The sequence below is a fragment of the Erpetoichthys calabaricus genome, chromosome 5, assembly GCF_900747795.2.
Source record: "Erpetoichthys calabaricus chromosome 5, fErpCal1.3, whole genome shotgun sequence".
Classification (NCBI taxonomy): Eukaryota; Metazoa; Chordata; class Cladistia; order Polypteriformes; family Polypteridae; genus Erpetoichthys; species Erpetoichthys calabaricus.
This window is the reverse complement of record NC_041398.2, coordinates 244,588,652-244,604,747: the sequence shown is the minus strand read 5'-3', so window position 1 is coordinate 244,604,747 and position 16,096 is coordinate 244,588,652. Positions and strand designations below refer to the sequence as shown.

At 38.3% G+C, this 16,096-nt stretch overlaps 1 protein-coding gene across 1 annotated transcript; it reads left to right on the top strand.

Annotated features, from left to right (window-relative positions):
* Positions 1-4,185: 4,185 nt before the first annotated feature.
* lsm6 (LSM6 homolog, U6 small nuclear RNA and mRNA degradation associated) lies at positions 4,186-15,440 on the top strand. The gene is made up of 4 exons (XM_028802721.2): positions 4,186-4,277; positions 7,324-7,429; positions 13,542-13,655; positions 15,208-15,440. Exons 2-4 carry the CDS (start codon positions 7,336-7,338, stop codon positions 15,240-15,242), a joined length of 243 nt encoding a protein of 80 aa, XP_028658554.1. The 5' UTR covers positions 4,186-4,277; positions 7,324-7,335; the 3' UTR covers positions 15,243-15,440.
* The last annotated feature ends 656 nt before the right edge of the window (positions 15,441-16,096 follow it).

The following is a 16,096-nucleotide window of genomic DNA, read 5'->3' as shown; positions in this document are numbered from 1 at the left end:
TAGTGAAACATATAGAACTATGGTCCTAAAATAAAATGCAAGTAATAACTAAGTTAAAGATTAGTAGCTGTTGATACATTTTATGTTTTGCAAATAGTTACTTCTTTCAGTTCCTTTAGAACAGGGGTCCACAACTCCGGTCCTGGAGGGCCCCAGTGGCTGCAGGTTTTCATTCCAACCCTTATCTTAATTAGTGATCTGTTTTTGCTCCTAATTAGCTTTTTTTGCATTCATTTTAATTGACCTGCTCTTGACGACCCGGACCCCTTAACTGTTTCTTTTTCCTTAATTAGCTGCCAAGCAAAAATGAGATATAAAATGAGCCAAAACATGAGCAGCAAAGTGTGACCATCATACAATATCTGAAAATAAAGAAAGATGAAGGTTTCAGGAATGTTGATCTGCTCAGATCCCCAAAAAATTTTAACAGTGCTCTTAGAAAAGAGAAAATCGAAAAATTTTGGAAATGTCTGCTATTGCACAATGAGAGCAGCAACAAGCTGTGGAATTAAAGAACGGGTTTAATTAACAACAAGAATCAATACCTAATTAAGCAATGGGTTAGAGTGAAATTGGTTGGAGTTTGAGGCCCTGACTTAGGTGGTCTTTTGTTGGTTCACTCACTTCACATTTCGTTTCTGTTTGAGGAAACAAATGAAGCAATTCAGAGGAATGATGAAGAAATTCAGGGGAACAAATCTTAAAAAACAAGTCAATTGAAATGAATTCAAAAGAAGTTAATTAGCAGCAGAAACAGGTCACTAATTAAGGGTTAGAATGAAAACCTGCAGCCACTGGGGACCCCTGCTTTCGAAGTTATAATGTATTTTATTTATTACTAGCTGAAATACCCAGTGTTGCCCGGGAGGAAAATAACGTGTTTTTTTTTAATTGTTTGAGGAAAAAAAATACAATAAAAAACAACTTTAAAAATTAAAATAAATTAACAAACAATGAAGAATCACTAATGTGCTTGTCTTGCGGTCTTGTTTGTATGTTATCATCCCGTTAACGCTCAGAACCGGCCAACCAAAGCAACAGGGGCGCAGTGGCACTCAAACATGAAGAATGCTGGCAGTCAACTCCAGTTCGCCCTCTGGTGGTCGTTCCGAGTGTCAACTGGAACATAACATGCATACAAGATCGCAAGATCACCCTCCACCCTACCCGGAAGGGGGTGGGTTAGGGTTGATTTCACCCTACAGTATTTTTAGTCGACCAATGAGAAACATGTGTACCAAGTTTCATGAAAATTGCTCCAGCCGTTCGGAAGTGATGCTGGAACATACATATATACATACATACTGTACATACATACACACATTGACTTTTATATTATATATATATATATATATATATATATATACACAGTACTGTGCAAAAGTTTTAGGCAGGTGTGAAAAAATGCTGTAAACAAAGAATGCTTTCAGAAATATAAATAATGATTGTTTATTGTTATCAATTTACAAAATGCAAAGTAAGCGAACAAAAGAGAAATCTAAATCAAATCAATATTTGGTGTTCCTACCTTTTGCCTTCAAACCAGCATCAGTTCTTACAGGTCCACTTGCACAAAGTCAGGGATTTTGTAGGATTCTAGTCAGGTGTCTGATCAACCAATTCTACCAAACAGGTGCTAATGATCATCAATGTCACACGTAGGTTGAAACACAGTCATTAACTGAAACAGAAACAGCTTCAAACTGGGTGAGGAACAGCCAAACTCTGCTACCAAGGTGAGGTTGTGGAAGACAGTTTCATGTCATGGCAAGATTGAGCACAGCAACAAGACACAAGGTAGTTCTACTGCATCAGCAAGGTCTCTCCCAGACAAAGATTTCAAAGCAGACTGGGGTTTCAAGATGTGCTGTTCAAGCTCTTTTGAAGAAGCACAAAGAAAGTGGTGTGCACTCTGGTGCAGGTTTTCTTCAAGGACTTCTCTGTATTTGCCCGCATTCATCCTTTCCTCATTTCTGACCAATGTCCCTGTCTCTACATCCCCAACCAATTTCACTCCAACCATTTGCTTAATTAGGTGTCAAGTCTTGTTGTTAATTAAACCCGTTCTTTAATCCCACGGCTTGTTGCTGCTCTCATTGTGTAATAGCAGACATTTCTGACTTTCTCTTTTCTAAGAGCTCTGGTAAAATGTTTTGGGGACCTGAGCAGATCAACATGCCTGAGACCTTCACCTTTCTTTATTTTCAGATATTGTATGACAGACACAGTTTGCTGCTCATGTTTTGGCTCATTTTGTATCTTATTATCGTTTGGCTGCTAATTAAGGAAAAAGAAACAACGAAGGGGTCTGAGTCTTCTAGAGCAGGTCAAATACAGCTGGAGTGTGTGAATTTCCCCTTGGGATTAATAAAGTATCTATCTATCTAATAAGACTAATTCAAAAGAACTGAATTAGCAGCAAAAACAGGTTAGAAAAGGGTGAAGCTTGTACCTTTGAACACAATACAAGAGCACCGGTAATCATCACTCCCACTACACAAACCACAATTTAAATAAACACATTTTGATATGTATGAAATAATTTCAGAAATTACCAAAAACAAAAAATGACACAATAATAAAGAAATTTCACTTTAACTAATCTATGCATTTTAATTGAATGAAATTAATTCTTTTACGGGTGCCCCACGATTATATTTTTAGTGACATATGACCAGCAAAATCTTAGTACAAGAAAAAAACGTGCATTTTTGAATAAAATCGTGTCATTTAATCTTTTTTAGTGTTGGGTTTTCCATGTTTAGCGGAGATACCGAGGATGTTTTCGGGATAAAATCATTTAATCTCTTTTCACAAGTTACAAACACATGTTAAAACTTCTGTATTTGTTAACACTTCTCTGTATTTCATAGAAGGAACAAAATATAAATAAAACCCCCAATACCCTGCCCAGGTCAGCCGATAACAGTCATGCGAGGGCATAATCTAATATTTAGCCTCCATATTGCCCCACAGACCTTGGGAAGGTGATTTGACAGAAATGACATTAGTGACTGAGTGGAATCGAACCTACGATCTTAAAGTGGCACGTAACCTTCATTCAGGTTAATTTCTCATTTCAGAAAATCTTAACTACGGTTAAACCTTACTAGTGTGAAGTACTGGGAAGGTGCATCAGTCTATTGGAGAACTGAACCTTCTTTCTTAGAAAGCCCAACACTTTATCCGCCGAGTCAATATCGTCAAATCACTGAAAAGAGTATTTCGCCAAATTTCTATAAAAGTGATAAAAAAATTGGTAAGATTAAAAATAAAAATAGTTTGTGTACATAGGTCTTCAGTCCATTTGATTGAACATTCACACGCTATCAACTTGACCAACGCTGCTCAACTGTCATATTGAAGTAATTTGACAAAACGTCAATATCAATTAATCAAAATTATTTTTTAAATTAATTTGTCTACATTGGTCTTGAATCTTCGACCATTTGATCGAAAAGTCCAACACGCTAACCACTTGACCAACACCACAAATGCATATATGTATGTGTGTGTTGGCTATACGTTTGTATTGTACAGTATTTGTATTCGCTAGAAGTAGAACAAAATGAGAAATTTAAATTTGACATAATTAACGTACAGATCCCGGGTCAAAACCGATTAAATATTGCGTTGTCACCGGAGATCAGCATGCATGCATCTTAAATTAGTTTGGAAAAAGTGGGTAAAAAATGATTGCAAAATTTGACCCAGACAAACAGGGAGAGGAAGCTGAATAAAATCGAGCAATAGTAATAAAAATTATAATAATGTGGCGATTTGGGCAAATAATAACAAGGGCACTTGCAGCTGTCAGGGCCTCTTCAGTTTTATTTTAGTTAAATTGGTCCTATACTAAAATGGAGCAATCTCGTTGACTCCAGGAATCCTCTCACTCCCAGCACACACACGGAACACCCCAAAAACAAGAAAACACACCCCCCACAAGGTGTGTCCGCCCCTTTCAATTAGAAACCTCCCCTTCCTGTCCTCCCTTGCCCTCAGACAAGGCTAGAAAGCATTGCCTGCACGTTACAATAATATATATATTATATATATATATATATAAACGTATATGTACATATAATAATAATAAATAAATAAACCCGAGCTCATAGAAGCAGCCCTCGTTTCCTGAATACTGCCCGCTAGACGCCGCTTTCTGACATTTGAACCTTCGCAGCTTCCGTAGTCCACGTGCTTCTATTTTATAGCTGCTGATTGGCTGTCGTGGTTTCGTCGGGTTTACTGGGAAAAATCGTACAAACGACGTTGAGGTAAGCAGTGCGAGTTTGAATTCATGTTTGTAAAGAAATAAAGTATAAACAAAAAATATATATATATATTACACAAACAGGTGTATAATGATGTTAATGTTTATAGTCAGGGGCCAGCATTCATGCGGCATTTCTCTTAAAAGTGCAATAATAAAGCGAGGTTAAGTTTATGAGCAGTTCATTGGGGCCTACGGCGGTTTGTTTGGAATGCTTAGCACCTTATTATAGGTTGATACTTCACATTATGTACGGCATGTATGTATTGTCCTTTAAGAGTGTTAATAGTGGTTATGAACTTTACTTGAGAGAGTTAGTGTATGTTGGATAAGTCATTTGGAATTAAAGTACGAGACTGCAGTTCAGCTTTGCAATGGGCCCCATACAATACATTTTGTGTCCTTCTCATATAAAGTCGGCCTGGCTAATAGGGTAAGTTTTTAATATATAATATTTGCAGTTATTCTTTTCTGCTATTTGGCGACTCTAAATTGTCCCCCATTTGAGTGAACTCTGAGATTGTCTGGCACGCCGTATTAATTGCGAGAAATGGCACGGACATCAGCTGCCCCTGAACTAACTACATGAAAGAATAGAAAATGGATGGAATCAAAAAACAAGATTACAAACTTACCGAGTTTTATTTTTACAAAAAAAGTGTGTACAGTTTCTCCGACGGAATCTTCAAATTGTTTTGTAACAAAAGGGCGTGTTTCATTTTCTTTTGGCTTTCAACTAATCTTGGCAAAAGGAAAGTACAGTCTCAGTCCTGATGCAGATGTTCCATAAATGTGTGTTGCAAAGTTCAAGAAATAGAGCTTGGAGGTGGTAGTAATGTTTGGAGAACTGGAACGTTTCATCTGCTTGCCTAGCTACTTCTCGAGATACAGTTATGTGAAAAAGAAAGAATTGTTGATATTTTCAACATATTTGACCAGGCAAACTTTACATCTTCTTTCAGATGGGGCCTACAGGTAAAGGTGATATACTTGAATAAATGATGTATGAAACTGACAGTGTATTCATTCTCATAAGCTAAATGAACACAAAGGCAGATATCTCACATGGGAAAAGTAAATCCATTCTTCCTCCGTTTCTCACCACTTCACATCCATTAAGTCAGAATCAGGTGTTCCAGGTGAGGTGCCAATGATTAGAACCTCCTTGGGCAGTCTGCAGGTGCACCCTGTCTGAGTTAAAGCAACAGTACTCTCTTTGCTATTGGTGTGTGTGGTGTCATCATCAACATAAAATGAGCTCTCTAATGCCCTTAGAAAGAAGATTGACGCCTAGGAGTGCTGCAGGGCATTTGAAAAGGTCACTATATAATTTGTAATCAATCATTTCACTGTACGGAAAATCCTCTACAAGTAGCACAGATTTTAAACAACTAATTTGTCCATTATTGGTTGGCTCTGGAACTTCAGCCCAGGACCCGGCCTTTTGATACTAAAAGAAATCTCAAAGAACCCCAGATTTTCATCATGGGATCTGCGGGTGATGGCTAAGTGTGGCCATATACAGTCAAGGAGTTTGCATTTATTTGACCTGCATGAGAGGTGTGTCGGGAAGAAAAAAAAAAAAAAACAGCCTTTGCCGTCCAAAAAGAACATTAGAGCAAGATGAAAGTTTGCCTTTGAACATCTAGGCAAAGATCCGGACTTCTGGAACAATGTGCTCTGGACAGATAATTTAAAGATAAGAGTTGTTTGGTCTCCATAACAGTAGATATGTTAGGCAGCATTTAAGGAGAAGGAAAAATCATACCAACTATGCAGCATTAATGTGGAAATGTTCTGCTTTGGGTTTGCTTTGCTGCTTCAAGAACTGAGCAGCTTGCAGTCATCAAGTCAAGTATGAATTCGGCATTATATCAAAGTTGTGCTAAAGGAGAATGTGAGTCCATCTGTCCAAAATTTGAAGTTGAAATGGACCTTTGAACGTGATAATGGTCTGAAGCACACTACCCAATCCAGCAAGAAATGGTAAAAAAAAAGTTATGGACCGACCTAGTCAAAGCCCTGATTAGAATCCCATTGAAATGTTAAAACAGGCAGGACAAGCAAGAAAACTCAAACATCTTGAAACAAAAGGAATTTTTGGAGAAGTGGACAGACTGGTGGGAAGTTTATGCAAAATGCTTACAATAAGTCATTTTCAACTGTAGGAGACGGTAACATCTTCTGAGGCAAAGGGTAGACTGACTTTGTCCTCAGCTGTCAAACATCTGTTATGTTTGTTTTCTGTGGTTTTATTAGAGTATATCACCTTTATCTCTGGGCACTGTTTGCCTTTCAAATATGTTGAAAAAGTCAACAATTTCCATGGGATGTCCTTACCTTAATTACAAGACTATCATTTCAGTCTTTGGATCAAATATTCTTGTGGGGAAAGGATACTTGCCTGTTTTTACCTTCTCATATATGAAGTATAGGGAAAGTATTGTAATCGTCCAAAAATTGATTCTCGACATTTTAAACCTCCCTGAGTAAGAAAATACCATTTTTGGAATTATGCATATTTGTGTGTGTGTGTGTGTATACCGTTAAAAATTCTTTTAAAATTAGAAAGCCATTGCATTGGTAGTTCACAAAAGCAACGACATTTATTTCTACAGCACATTTTCATATAAGCAATGAGCACAAAGTGCTTTACAACATGTCAGAAGTAGTTGCATGCGAAGAAAAACAAATTTAAATTTAGTCAAGAATATTGTGTGTGTGTGTATTGTATTATATATGTGTGTTATTGGTGGTTCTTTAATGTACATAATATAAAAATAACCATTGCCTTGCGGTTTACTCCTTAAATTTCCCTATATCTGAGTATACAAGAAAGTTGAGGGGAGACCACTCCAGATTACCCACCCTAACCCCAAGTCATTGCCATGACATGTGACTGTGCCTACTTAAGGGTTATCAAAATAAACATGTTGATTTGCACATGCAAGTAAAACTCACCTATAAACCTTTAACATATGTAAAAGAACAAAAATGCCAGTGTGTATTCTAAAAACAGTTTTGATATTTTCCTGCTTTTATTTATTCAGATTTGCAAGAAAATGAGTCTTCGAAAGCAAACACCTAGTGACTTCCTGAAGCAGATCATTGGAAGACCGGTGGTTGTAAAATTGAATTCGGGGGTTGATTATCGAGGTAAAAATTTAAAATGTAAAGCTGGGTCATTCTATTGTGGTTAACGTGCATTAGAGTGGTCAGCATCAGACTGGTACCCAGTCTGTGGTTTCTGCCTTGATGTCCATTGCTGCCTGGATGCACACTTGCAACCATAAGCCACATTTACAGATTAGTGCACATCCATCCATCCATCCATTTGGTTTCTAAAGTTTCAGGAGATATAAAACATTCATTTAAAACTTACACAGGATGTACATGGTCAGTGTTAAATAGTGAAATGTGTATAGCAAGTAATATAAAACTGAAAAGTTTTTGAAATGCTTCAAGGCCCCTGATCTTAGCAGGCATTTCACTTGTTGAAGACTAAACTTCAGACAGAAAGGCCCACAAACAAACAGCAACTGAAAGCCGCTGCAGTAAAGGCCTGACAGAGCATTAAAAAGGAGGAAACCCAGCATCTGGTGATGTCCAGGAGTTCAAGACTTCAGGCTTTCATTGCCAGCAAAGGGTTTTCAACAAAGTATTAGAAATGAACATTTGATTTCCAGTTATTTAATTTGTCCAATTACTTTTGAGCCCCTGAAATGAAGGGATTGTGTTCAAAAAATGCTTTAGTTGCCTCACATTTTAATGCAATTGTTTTGTTCACCCCACTGAATTAAAGCTGAAAGTCTGCACTTAAACTGCATCGGAGTTGTTTCATTTAAAATTCATTGTGGTAATGTACAGAACCAAAATTAGAAAAATGTTGTCTCTGTCCAAATATTTATGGACCTAACTATGTATATAGTTAATAGGTTACATAATTGTCAGGATAAAGATACTGGTTTAAAGTAATTTCTTTTAATACTTAATTGGTGTACTTTATTTAAGCCATGTTGTCATTGTATGGGGATGGAATGTGAGACAAAAAAAATCCATGTACAGTGCAGTATTTGTTCAGTACCTTAAAAGACATTGCTGAAAATTCCAAATCCTAACAAATGCAACACAACTGGTTTTATATTTTGCCATAAACATGCATTGCTATTATACAGAGGACATCCTACTTAAAGGCACAGTATTCATAAAGCTCTTCACGTTGTAAAATTGTGCAGGGATGCCACTCTCATTGTATAGTACAGGGGTGCCCAACTCCAGTCCTGGAGGGCCGCAGTGACTGCAGGTTTTCGTTCTAACCCTGTTCTTATTTAGTGACATGTTTTTGCTGCTAATTCTTTTGAACTAATTTTATTTGATTTGCTCTTGAAGACTCAGACCCCTCAATTGTTTCTTTTTCCTTAATTAGCAGCCAAACAATGAGGTACAAAATGAGCCAAAACAGGACCACCAAACTGTGACCATCATACACTAACTGGAAATAAAGGAAGGTGAAGGTCTCAGGAATGCTGATCTGCTCTTAGAAAAGAGAAAATCCACAATTTCAGAAATGTCTGCTATTGCACAATGAGAGCCGCAACAAGCCATGGAATTAAAGAACTGGTGTAATTAACAAACAGACTTGGCACCTCATTAAGCAATTGTTGGAGTTTGAGGCCCTGACTTAGTTGCTCTTCTGTTGTTCTCACTCACTTCACATTTCATTTCTGTTTGGGTGCCATTTAAGGAAAGAAATGAAGAAATTCAGGGAACTTTTCTTAAAAACCAAGTCAATTACAATTAATTCAAAAGAAGTTAATTAGCAGCAAAAACAGGTCACTAATTAAGAAAAGGGCTAGAATGAAAACCTGAAGCCACTGCGGCCCTCCAGGACTGGAGTTGGGCACCCCTGGTATAGTACATTATATTACCAACAGTTTGTGGACACCAGACCATTAAACCTGTATGAGCTTGTTGGCATGGCATTAACATGACGGACAAGCGACTCTGGGCTGGCCACTGAAGTCCCAAATCCCCCCCCGCCCATCCCACATCAAACTCCTCAAGCTGTGTCTTTATGGACTTGGCTTTGTGCACAGGCATATGGTCAGGCTGAAACTAAATAGCCTTCCGCATACAGGTTTTTTTTTTCCCCCTGGAAAAAAATGCCCCACCACATAATCCGTCCTTCACCAAACTCTACAGTAGGCACTACGCTTTCAAGAAGAGTGTTCTCCTGACATTTACCAAGCTAAGTTTTTTATCCATCAGGCTGCAATGTGGTAATGGGTGATTATCATTTCAGAGAATGTGCCCAATGGTGGCATGCTTTGCACAACTCTAGTCAATGCTTGGTATTGCTCATAGAGATCTTACCTTTGCGCGCAGCTGCTCAGTCATGGAAACCCATTTCACGAATGTTTGTGTTGCTTTGAGAGACCGTTCAGAGCTCTGAGTGATTCAACAGAGAAGTGTTTTTTGTTCATGGTGCTCCATGGCCCTGTTCAGAGTTTGAATGGTCTACCACTTCGTGACAGAGCTGTTATCGCTTCACTTCACAATAAGAGTACTTGCAGCTGACCAAGGCAGATCTAGCAGAGAAGTAATTTCACATACTGACTTGTGGTAGAGGTGACATCCAATGACCACAATTAAAATTGTGGAGCTATTTATTACAACCCATTTTACTGCTAGTGTTTGTCAATGGAGACTTCATGGCCGTGTACTTTATTCTTTTGCACCTCTTAACAGTGTACGTTGCTCATGCACCTAAACTCAAATTTGAAGGTGTCCATGTACTTTTGGCTATATAATGTATGGCAATGCAACATACAACAATCCTTACTAGGTTATTGATTTGGTTAACTGAATACAACTAGTTTCTAATGGAATAAATGTCCAGTTAAATTCAGTAAAGAAATGTGGGCAACTGTTTTGGTCCCATGGCAGAGAACTCGCGCACAGTTTTCTCAGACCATCTGAAATCTGCACCCCCATTACTACATAAGGGGTCTTTTACAACAAAAGCTGGATGTGGCACTCCTTGGTGTTAAGGCTTACTCGCACAATAAAGCTTTTCATTATATTCACCAGACTGTGAATGGTCTGCAGTGTAAAGAATGGTTTGGAAAGGGTATGGATATTGTTTAAATAAGTTATGCTCTATTAGAGGGTAGCTTAGAGTACTCTCTGACATTAACAAATTGCTCCTACAGCCTTTAGGCATCTTCTAAATTAGAGGTTGGTAAATCTCGTATGTTACAATTAATTAATGGTCTCCTCCTGTATGTAGAAATAAGATGACCAATATTTGGGTCCTGTATTGTGTACATTCCATGGAGGTTCACTCAGATGGTGTGCTACATGGTTTAAAAAAAATTTAAACATTTCCCTTGAGAGGGAGGTCAGTGGAATGGTGTGGATGCAGGGAGTAGAATTGGCAGAGGTGGATGAGTTTAAATACTTGGGATCAACAGTACGGAGTAATGAGGATTGTGGAAGAGAAGTGAAAAAGAGTGCAGTCAGGGTGGAGAAGAGTGTCAGGGGTGATTGGTAACAGACCAGTATCAGCAAGAGTGAAAGGGAAGGTCTATAGGACGGTAGTGAGACCAGCTATGTTATATGGGATGGAGACGGTGGCACTGACCAGAAAGCAGGAGACAGAGCTGGAGGTAGCAGAGTTAAAGATGCTAAGATTTGCACTGGGCGTGATGAGGATGGATAGGATTAGAAATGAGTACATTAGAAGGTTGGACAGTTGGGAGACAAAGTCAGAGAGGCAAGATTGCATTGGTTTGGAGATGTCCATCCATCCAATTTCCAACCCGCTGAATCCGAACACAGGGTCACGGGGGTCTGCTGGAGCCAATCCCAGCCAACACAGGGCACAAGGCAGGAAACAGTCCTGGGCAGGGTGCCAACCCACCGCAGTGGTTTGGAGATGTGCAAAGGAGAAATGCTGGGTATATTGGGAGAAGGATGTTAAGGACAGAGCAGCCAGGGAAGAGGAAGGCCTAAGAGGAGGTTTATGGATGTGGTGAGAGGACATGCAGGTGATGGGTGTAACAAAATAAGATGCAGAGAACAGGAAGATATGGAAGATGATGATCCACTGTGGCAACCCCTAACGGGAGCAGCCGAAAGAAGATACTGTAGACATCTTGTCAAATGACAAATATTAAAAATGGAAAATCTAAGAAATGGTTACCTGTAACGGGTTGCCATCCCTCCACGTTTGAGAAAAATTTTCACAATTGTTGATCTGTGTGTATGGTAGTCCAACCATATACAATGGTTATTGTGTGCAGCATGGTTTTTTGAGATGTCTGATAGGTCAGAGAGAATATTGGTTATCCTTAGATATGAAAATTGTTTTATTTACAACAATATTATATAAAAGTATAAAAATTAGCAATGCTCGCCTTAAAATACCAGGAGAAAAATCCATTTACAGTCCTCTCCACCCCATTGGCACCCCAGTTGAGATGAGTTAAAACAATTCGAATTCAACGTTTGGTGAGTAACCTTAATAGTGCACTGAAAAATAAGAAATCCAACTTTTTTTTTTTTTTTTGGTGAAGAAAGTAAACACTTATTTTTAACAAAACCATATGTGCTATGAGTATTGGCACCCCTAGAAATTCTTACAAAGTGTAACTGAAACGTTTTTTCCATTTATGACTCTTTTTTTAAGTTAATCAGTGTGTATATGACCTTTCACATAAAATTGTCCATAGCTTTGTGTTTCATTGGGATATAAATATGAAATGGCACAAAGGCCAAATATCTTTCCCATGTTGATGAATGAATAAAGAGAAGAGAATAGACAATTCAAATGAGGGAAAAGTGTACTGACTAAGTCAGGGAATGGCTATGAAAAAAATTGCTACGTGCCAGAAAATGCCCATATCTACAGTTAGGGCAGTAAATAAAAGTGAGCAGGATGGTAAGAGTAGTAAAAGTCCCGAAGATGCAGCATCGTTGGGGGTTCGGTAGCACCTTGGGGTCACGTATTCTTCAAAGCTACCATCAAATGCCACCTCCATGCTAACAGATTATTTGGAAGGCATAACACAAAAAAAGCCTTTCCTATCAGTTTACCACAAATGTAAGTGCCTGGAGTTTGATATAGGCCACTAAAACTTTGATGAAAAAACAAGATTCCGATCAGACAAAAAAAGATGAATTTTTGGGGAACAAATGCATTGTGTGTGTTTGGTGTAAAAAAAAAAAAAAAATGGCTAAACCAAAAAGAACCTATCCCTGCTGTCAAATATGGCAGAAGTTCTATTATGTTATGGGGCTTTTTCCTGCAGAGGCCCTGGGAACCTTATGGTGCATGGCATCGTGGACTCTGAAATTGCAGAAGATTGTAAAATTCAAACCTGGTTGCCTCTGCCAGAAAACAAAATGTGAGGTATCATTGGATCATCCAGCAGGACAATGATCCAAAACATTGGTCCTAAAAAATGCAAAATTGGTTAAAGGAGCACAATATCAATCTTCTGTCCTGGTCCTCTCATGGCCCCATAGAAAATCTGAGGGATGAGCTGAAGAGGAGCGCTTACAAGAGAGAACATAGGACTCTGGATGATGTGGAGAGATTCTGAAAAGAGGGATGGTCTAAGATTCCCTGCTGTATTAGATGTTATAGGAGAAGACTGCAAACTGTTTTATTGGAAGTGGGCGATTTTCGAAGGTGCCAATGATTGCGAATTTTTTTTTTTTTTTAACTATTTTCTGATTTCTTAGTGCAAGATTTACTGTATATACTCACATAAGTTGGGTCATAAAAGCAGACCCCAACAATTTCTTTCGCTACTTTAATGACATTTAAATTTAAAACCAACTTCATATTTTCTTCTGATTGAACGGTCCATCATAGATAAGGGATGCTTCCAGGTCTGTTGTGTTCTGCATCTTCCTCTATTGGCCACGTCTCAATTCCATACAACATGCTACTTTTCACAAAACATTTATAAACTTTTCCCTTTAATGCCAGAGTGGATGCTTTATAAGTCAGAATGGCAGACAGATCCCATAATTTCTTCCATGTACCATTCGCCATCACAATCACTGCTGTGTCCATGCCTTTGTCTGTCCTTGGCACGTTACCTTTGTGACACCACCCCATTTGCTGGTTGTAAAAGGTAACTATAAGAGTTTGAGCTAGGATGCCCATCATGCTGCCAATGTCTTCATTATCCACATGAAGATGAGATACTAAGATATCATTTTCTGTGAATCTCAATTTTTTTTTTCTCTCTTACAGGTGTACTTGCTTGCTTGGATGGATATATGAACATAGCCGTTGAACAAACAGAAGAATATGTCAACGGGCAGCTGAAGAATAAATATGGTGATGCTTTTCTGCGGGGAAACAATGGTAACTAGAGATTTTAATGTATCAGTATTGTGGACTAGGGATTCTGTTATACTTTGCTGTCTTCTTATTTGAAATTAAATGCAATATGTCACCAAAGTAGTCATTTGTGTTTTTAAAATGAGGAATGAATGTGCAGTATATCTGAGCGTTTTTCTTTAGTAGTAGTTTGGTAAAGGTTTGTATCGTGAAGAACACAATACAATGTAGGATCTTGTTTAATGCTATCTCTGCTTCGTTTTAATTAACTTGTTGTGTAGAATTGATGACCTACTAAAACTGTAAAAAAAAAAAATAACCAATGCTTAGGTACCATGTCCTAGGTCAAAATCTGCATCCCATTGCAGCTCAGGTTCTTCTCATTTTTTTGACTTTTGAGTGTAAGCATTAGCTTGTTCATGTGCTCTCTGTGTGCATCTTTCTCAGTCTTTTGTGATGGTTGTTTTGACACCAGTAACGATGCACACTTAACTTGAGCATTCCTAGTTTTCAGACTCTCTCTGTACGTTTAGCATTCGTTTGCTCAGAGGTTGATGTGCTTGTTCCTTCCTGAGCAGCTGTTCTTTTCTCCACCCTAGTGGCCCGCTTCTCTTCTTTTGTCGGCATCTTTTCACGTTAAAACTGATTAAGTCGGTGTTTGTGTTGCAATTAGTACGTTTTCCTTAATTTTTCACTTAAGCTGGCACTTAAGTCTTCAATCTGCCTCAAGAATGAGTTAAGATATGAAGAGGGTAGGGGAAGTGACGGCAAAGGTGATAGAGAATGACGCCCATATGCATGCGCTGCCCTGCTGCCAAGAGTTGATTCTACAATAAAATAAGGAATAACCTTGGAGGTCAATCATCACCCCGAAAGCGGATAGTAGGCGTAACGTAGTTTATGTGCACTGGCAATCGGAAGGTTGCCGGTTCGAATCCCATAAATGCCAAAAGAGACTCTGCTCTGTTGGGCCCTTGAGCAAGGCCCTTAACTTGCAATTGCCGAGCGCTTTGAGTAGTGAGAAAAGCGCTATATAAATGCAAAGAATTATGTGCACCAAATTTCAGGTCAAGAAGTCAAATGGTTTGCGAGCTACAGGTGATTTAAAATCCTGGACAGACAAACTGACAGCCACGGTAGCGTATTATTGAAGAAGAAATTATACTGCACTGAGTGCACATCTCTTGTCTATTTTCCATGTTCTCCCCGTATCTGCGTGGGTTTCCTCCGGGCGCTCCGGTTTCCTCCCACAGTCCAAAGACATGCAGGTTAGGTGCATTGGCGATTCTAAATTATCCTTAGTGTGTACGTGTGCCCTGCGGTAGGCTGGCACCCTGCCTGGGGATTTGTTCCTGCCTTGCGCCCTGTGTTGGCTGGGATTGGCTCCAGCAGACCCCCCGTGATCTTGTGTTAGGATATAGCGGGTTGGATAATGACGGACTGACTTTATCATCACCACATTAGTATGTTGCTCATCTAGCATAAAACTGCTCCTACATTTATTGTCATGATCATGGTAGATTAACTGCTTGGTCTCATTTATGTATTAATTTTTTTTTCCTTTTCTTTTTTGCAGTTCTGTACATAAGTACTCAGAAGAGGAAAATGTAATGAAGATTTATTTCTGTTTAGTTTTTGAAATATTTTTTGTTTAAATCCAGTTTCAGAATAAGTTTGATGTGCAAGGATTTTTTTTGGTCTGTCAAAAAATGTTAAGTTTAACAGTTGTATTTTCTAAAAATGTTAGCTGTTATATAATAATGTGTTTTGTTCACCCTCCTTGAAAGTATTAAATATGTGTATATGTTTTTTGCGTTTGGTTCCATGGCATGTGTTTTTTTTTTTAATTGGGAAGCAGTGGGGTGAGTGTAAAATTGGGAGGGGGGTGGAATGGAGACCATTTATACAGTAGGACTTAAGAAGTTGAGTTATAAAGCATATTTTTTTTTAAAATTTGTACTCTTTCTAATCATCACACATTATAGGTATAACTTAGTGCATGTTAACTTCAAATGCAAAAACAATTTGGACAAGCACATTCTAGACAAGACCTGCTGGCTCCTAAGCTTAAGACATAGAAGAAGAACATATGAAAGTTGGAAAGATTAATGGTTTCAAGTAGGGATTCTCTGATCAGATATGTTTATGGCAAATACTAAGCAAAGATTTTGCGTTACTTGATCGTCTGATTCCAATACCAATATTTTTTTGGGGGGGGGGGGGGGGGGGGGGGAAATCTGGCACACACAAGTCTTATGTCCTATATTAAAAAGTGTATTTTTATAATTAAACTATAGATTGTAGGTCTTAACTGTTAATTTTGTTTAACAACAAAGTGAAATTCTGTAGGCTTCAGTGACCATAAAAATAACCATTCCTTAAAATACATACTAATATGTACAAAATATATATCTAATTCATATGGCATAAGAGAATAAAATGCTTCTCATTAATTACAAGCGGTC

Excerpts from the sequence above, each read along its gene's own strand:
- lsm6 (XM_028802721.2), top strand. The coding sequence starts at position 7,336 with ATGAGTCTTCGAAAGCAAACACCTAGTGACTTCCTGAAGCAGATCATT. Across the intron at positions 7,430-13,541 it reads TTCGGGGGTTGATTATCGAG|GTGTACTTGCTTGCTTGGAT; the intron begins GTAAAAATTTAA and ends TCTCTCTTACAG. Across the intron at positions 13,656-15,207 it reads TTTTCTGCGGGGAAACAATG|TTCTGTACATAAGTACTCAG; the intron begins GTAACTAGAGAT and ends TCTTTTTTGCAG.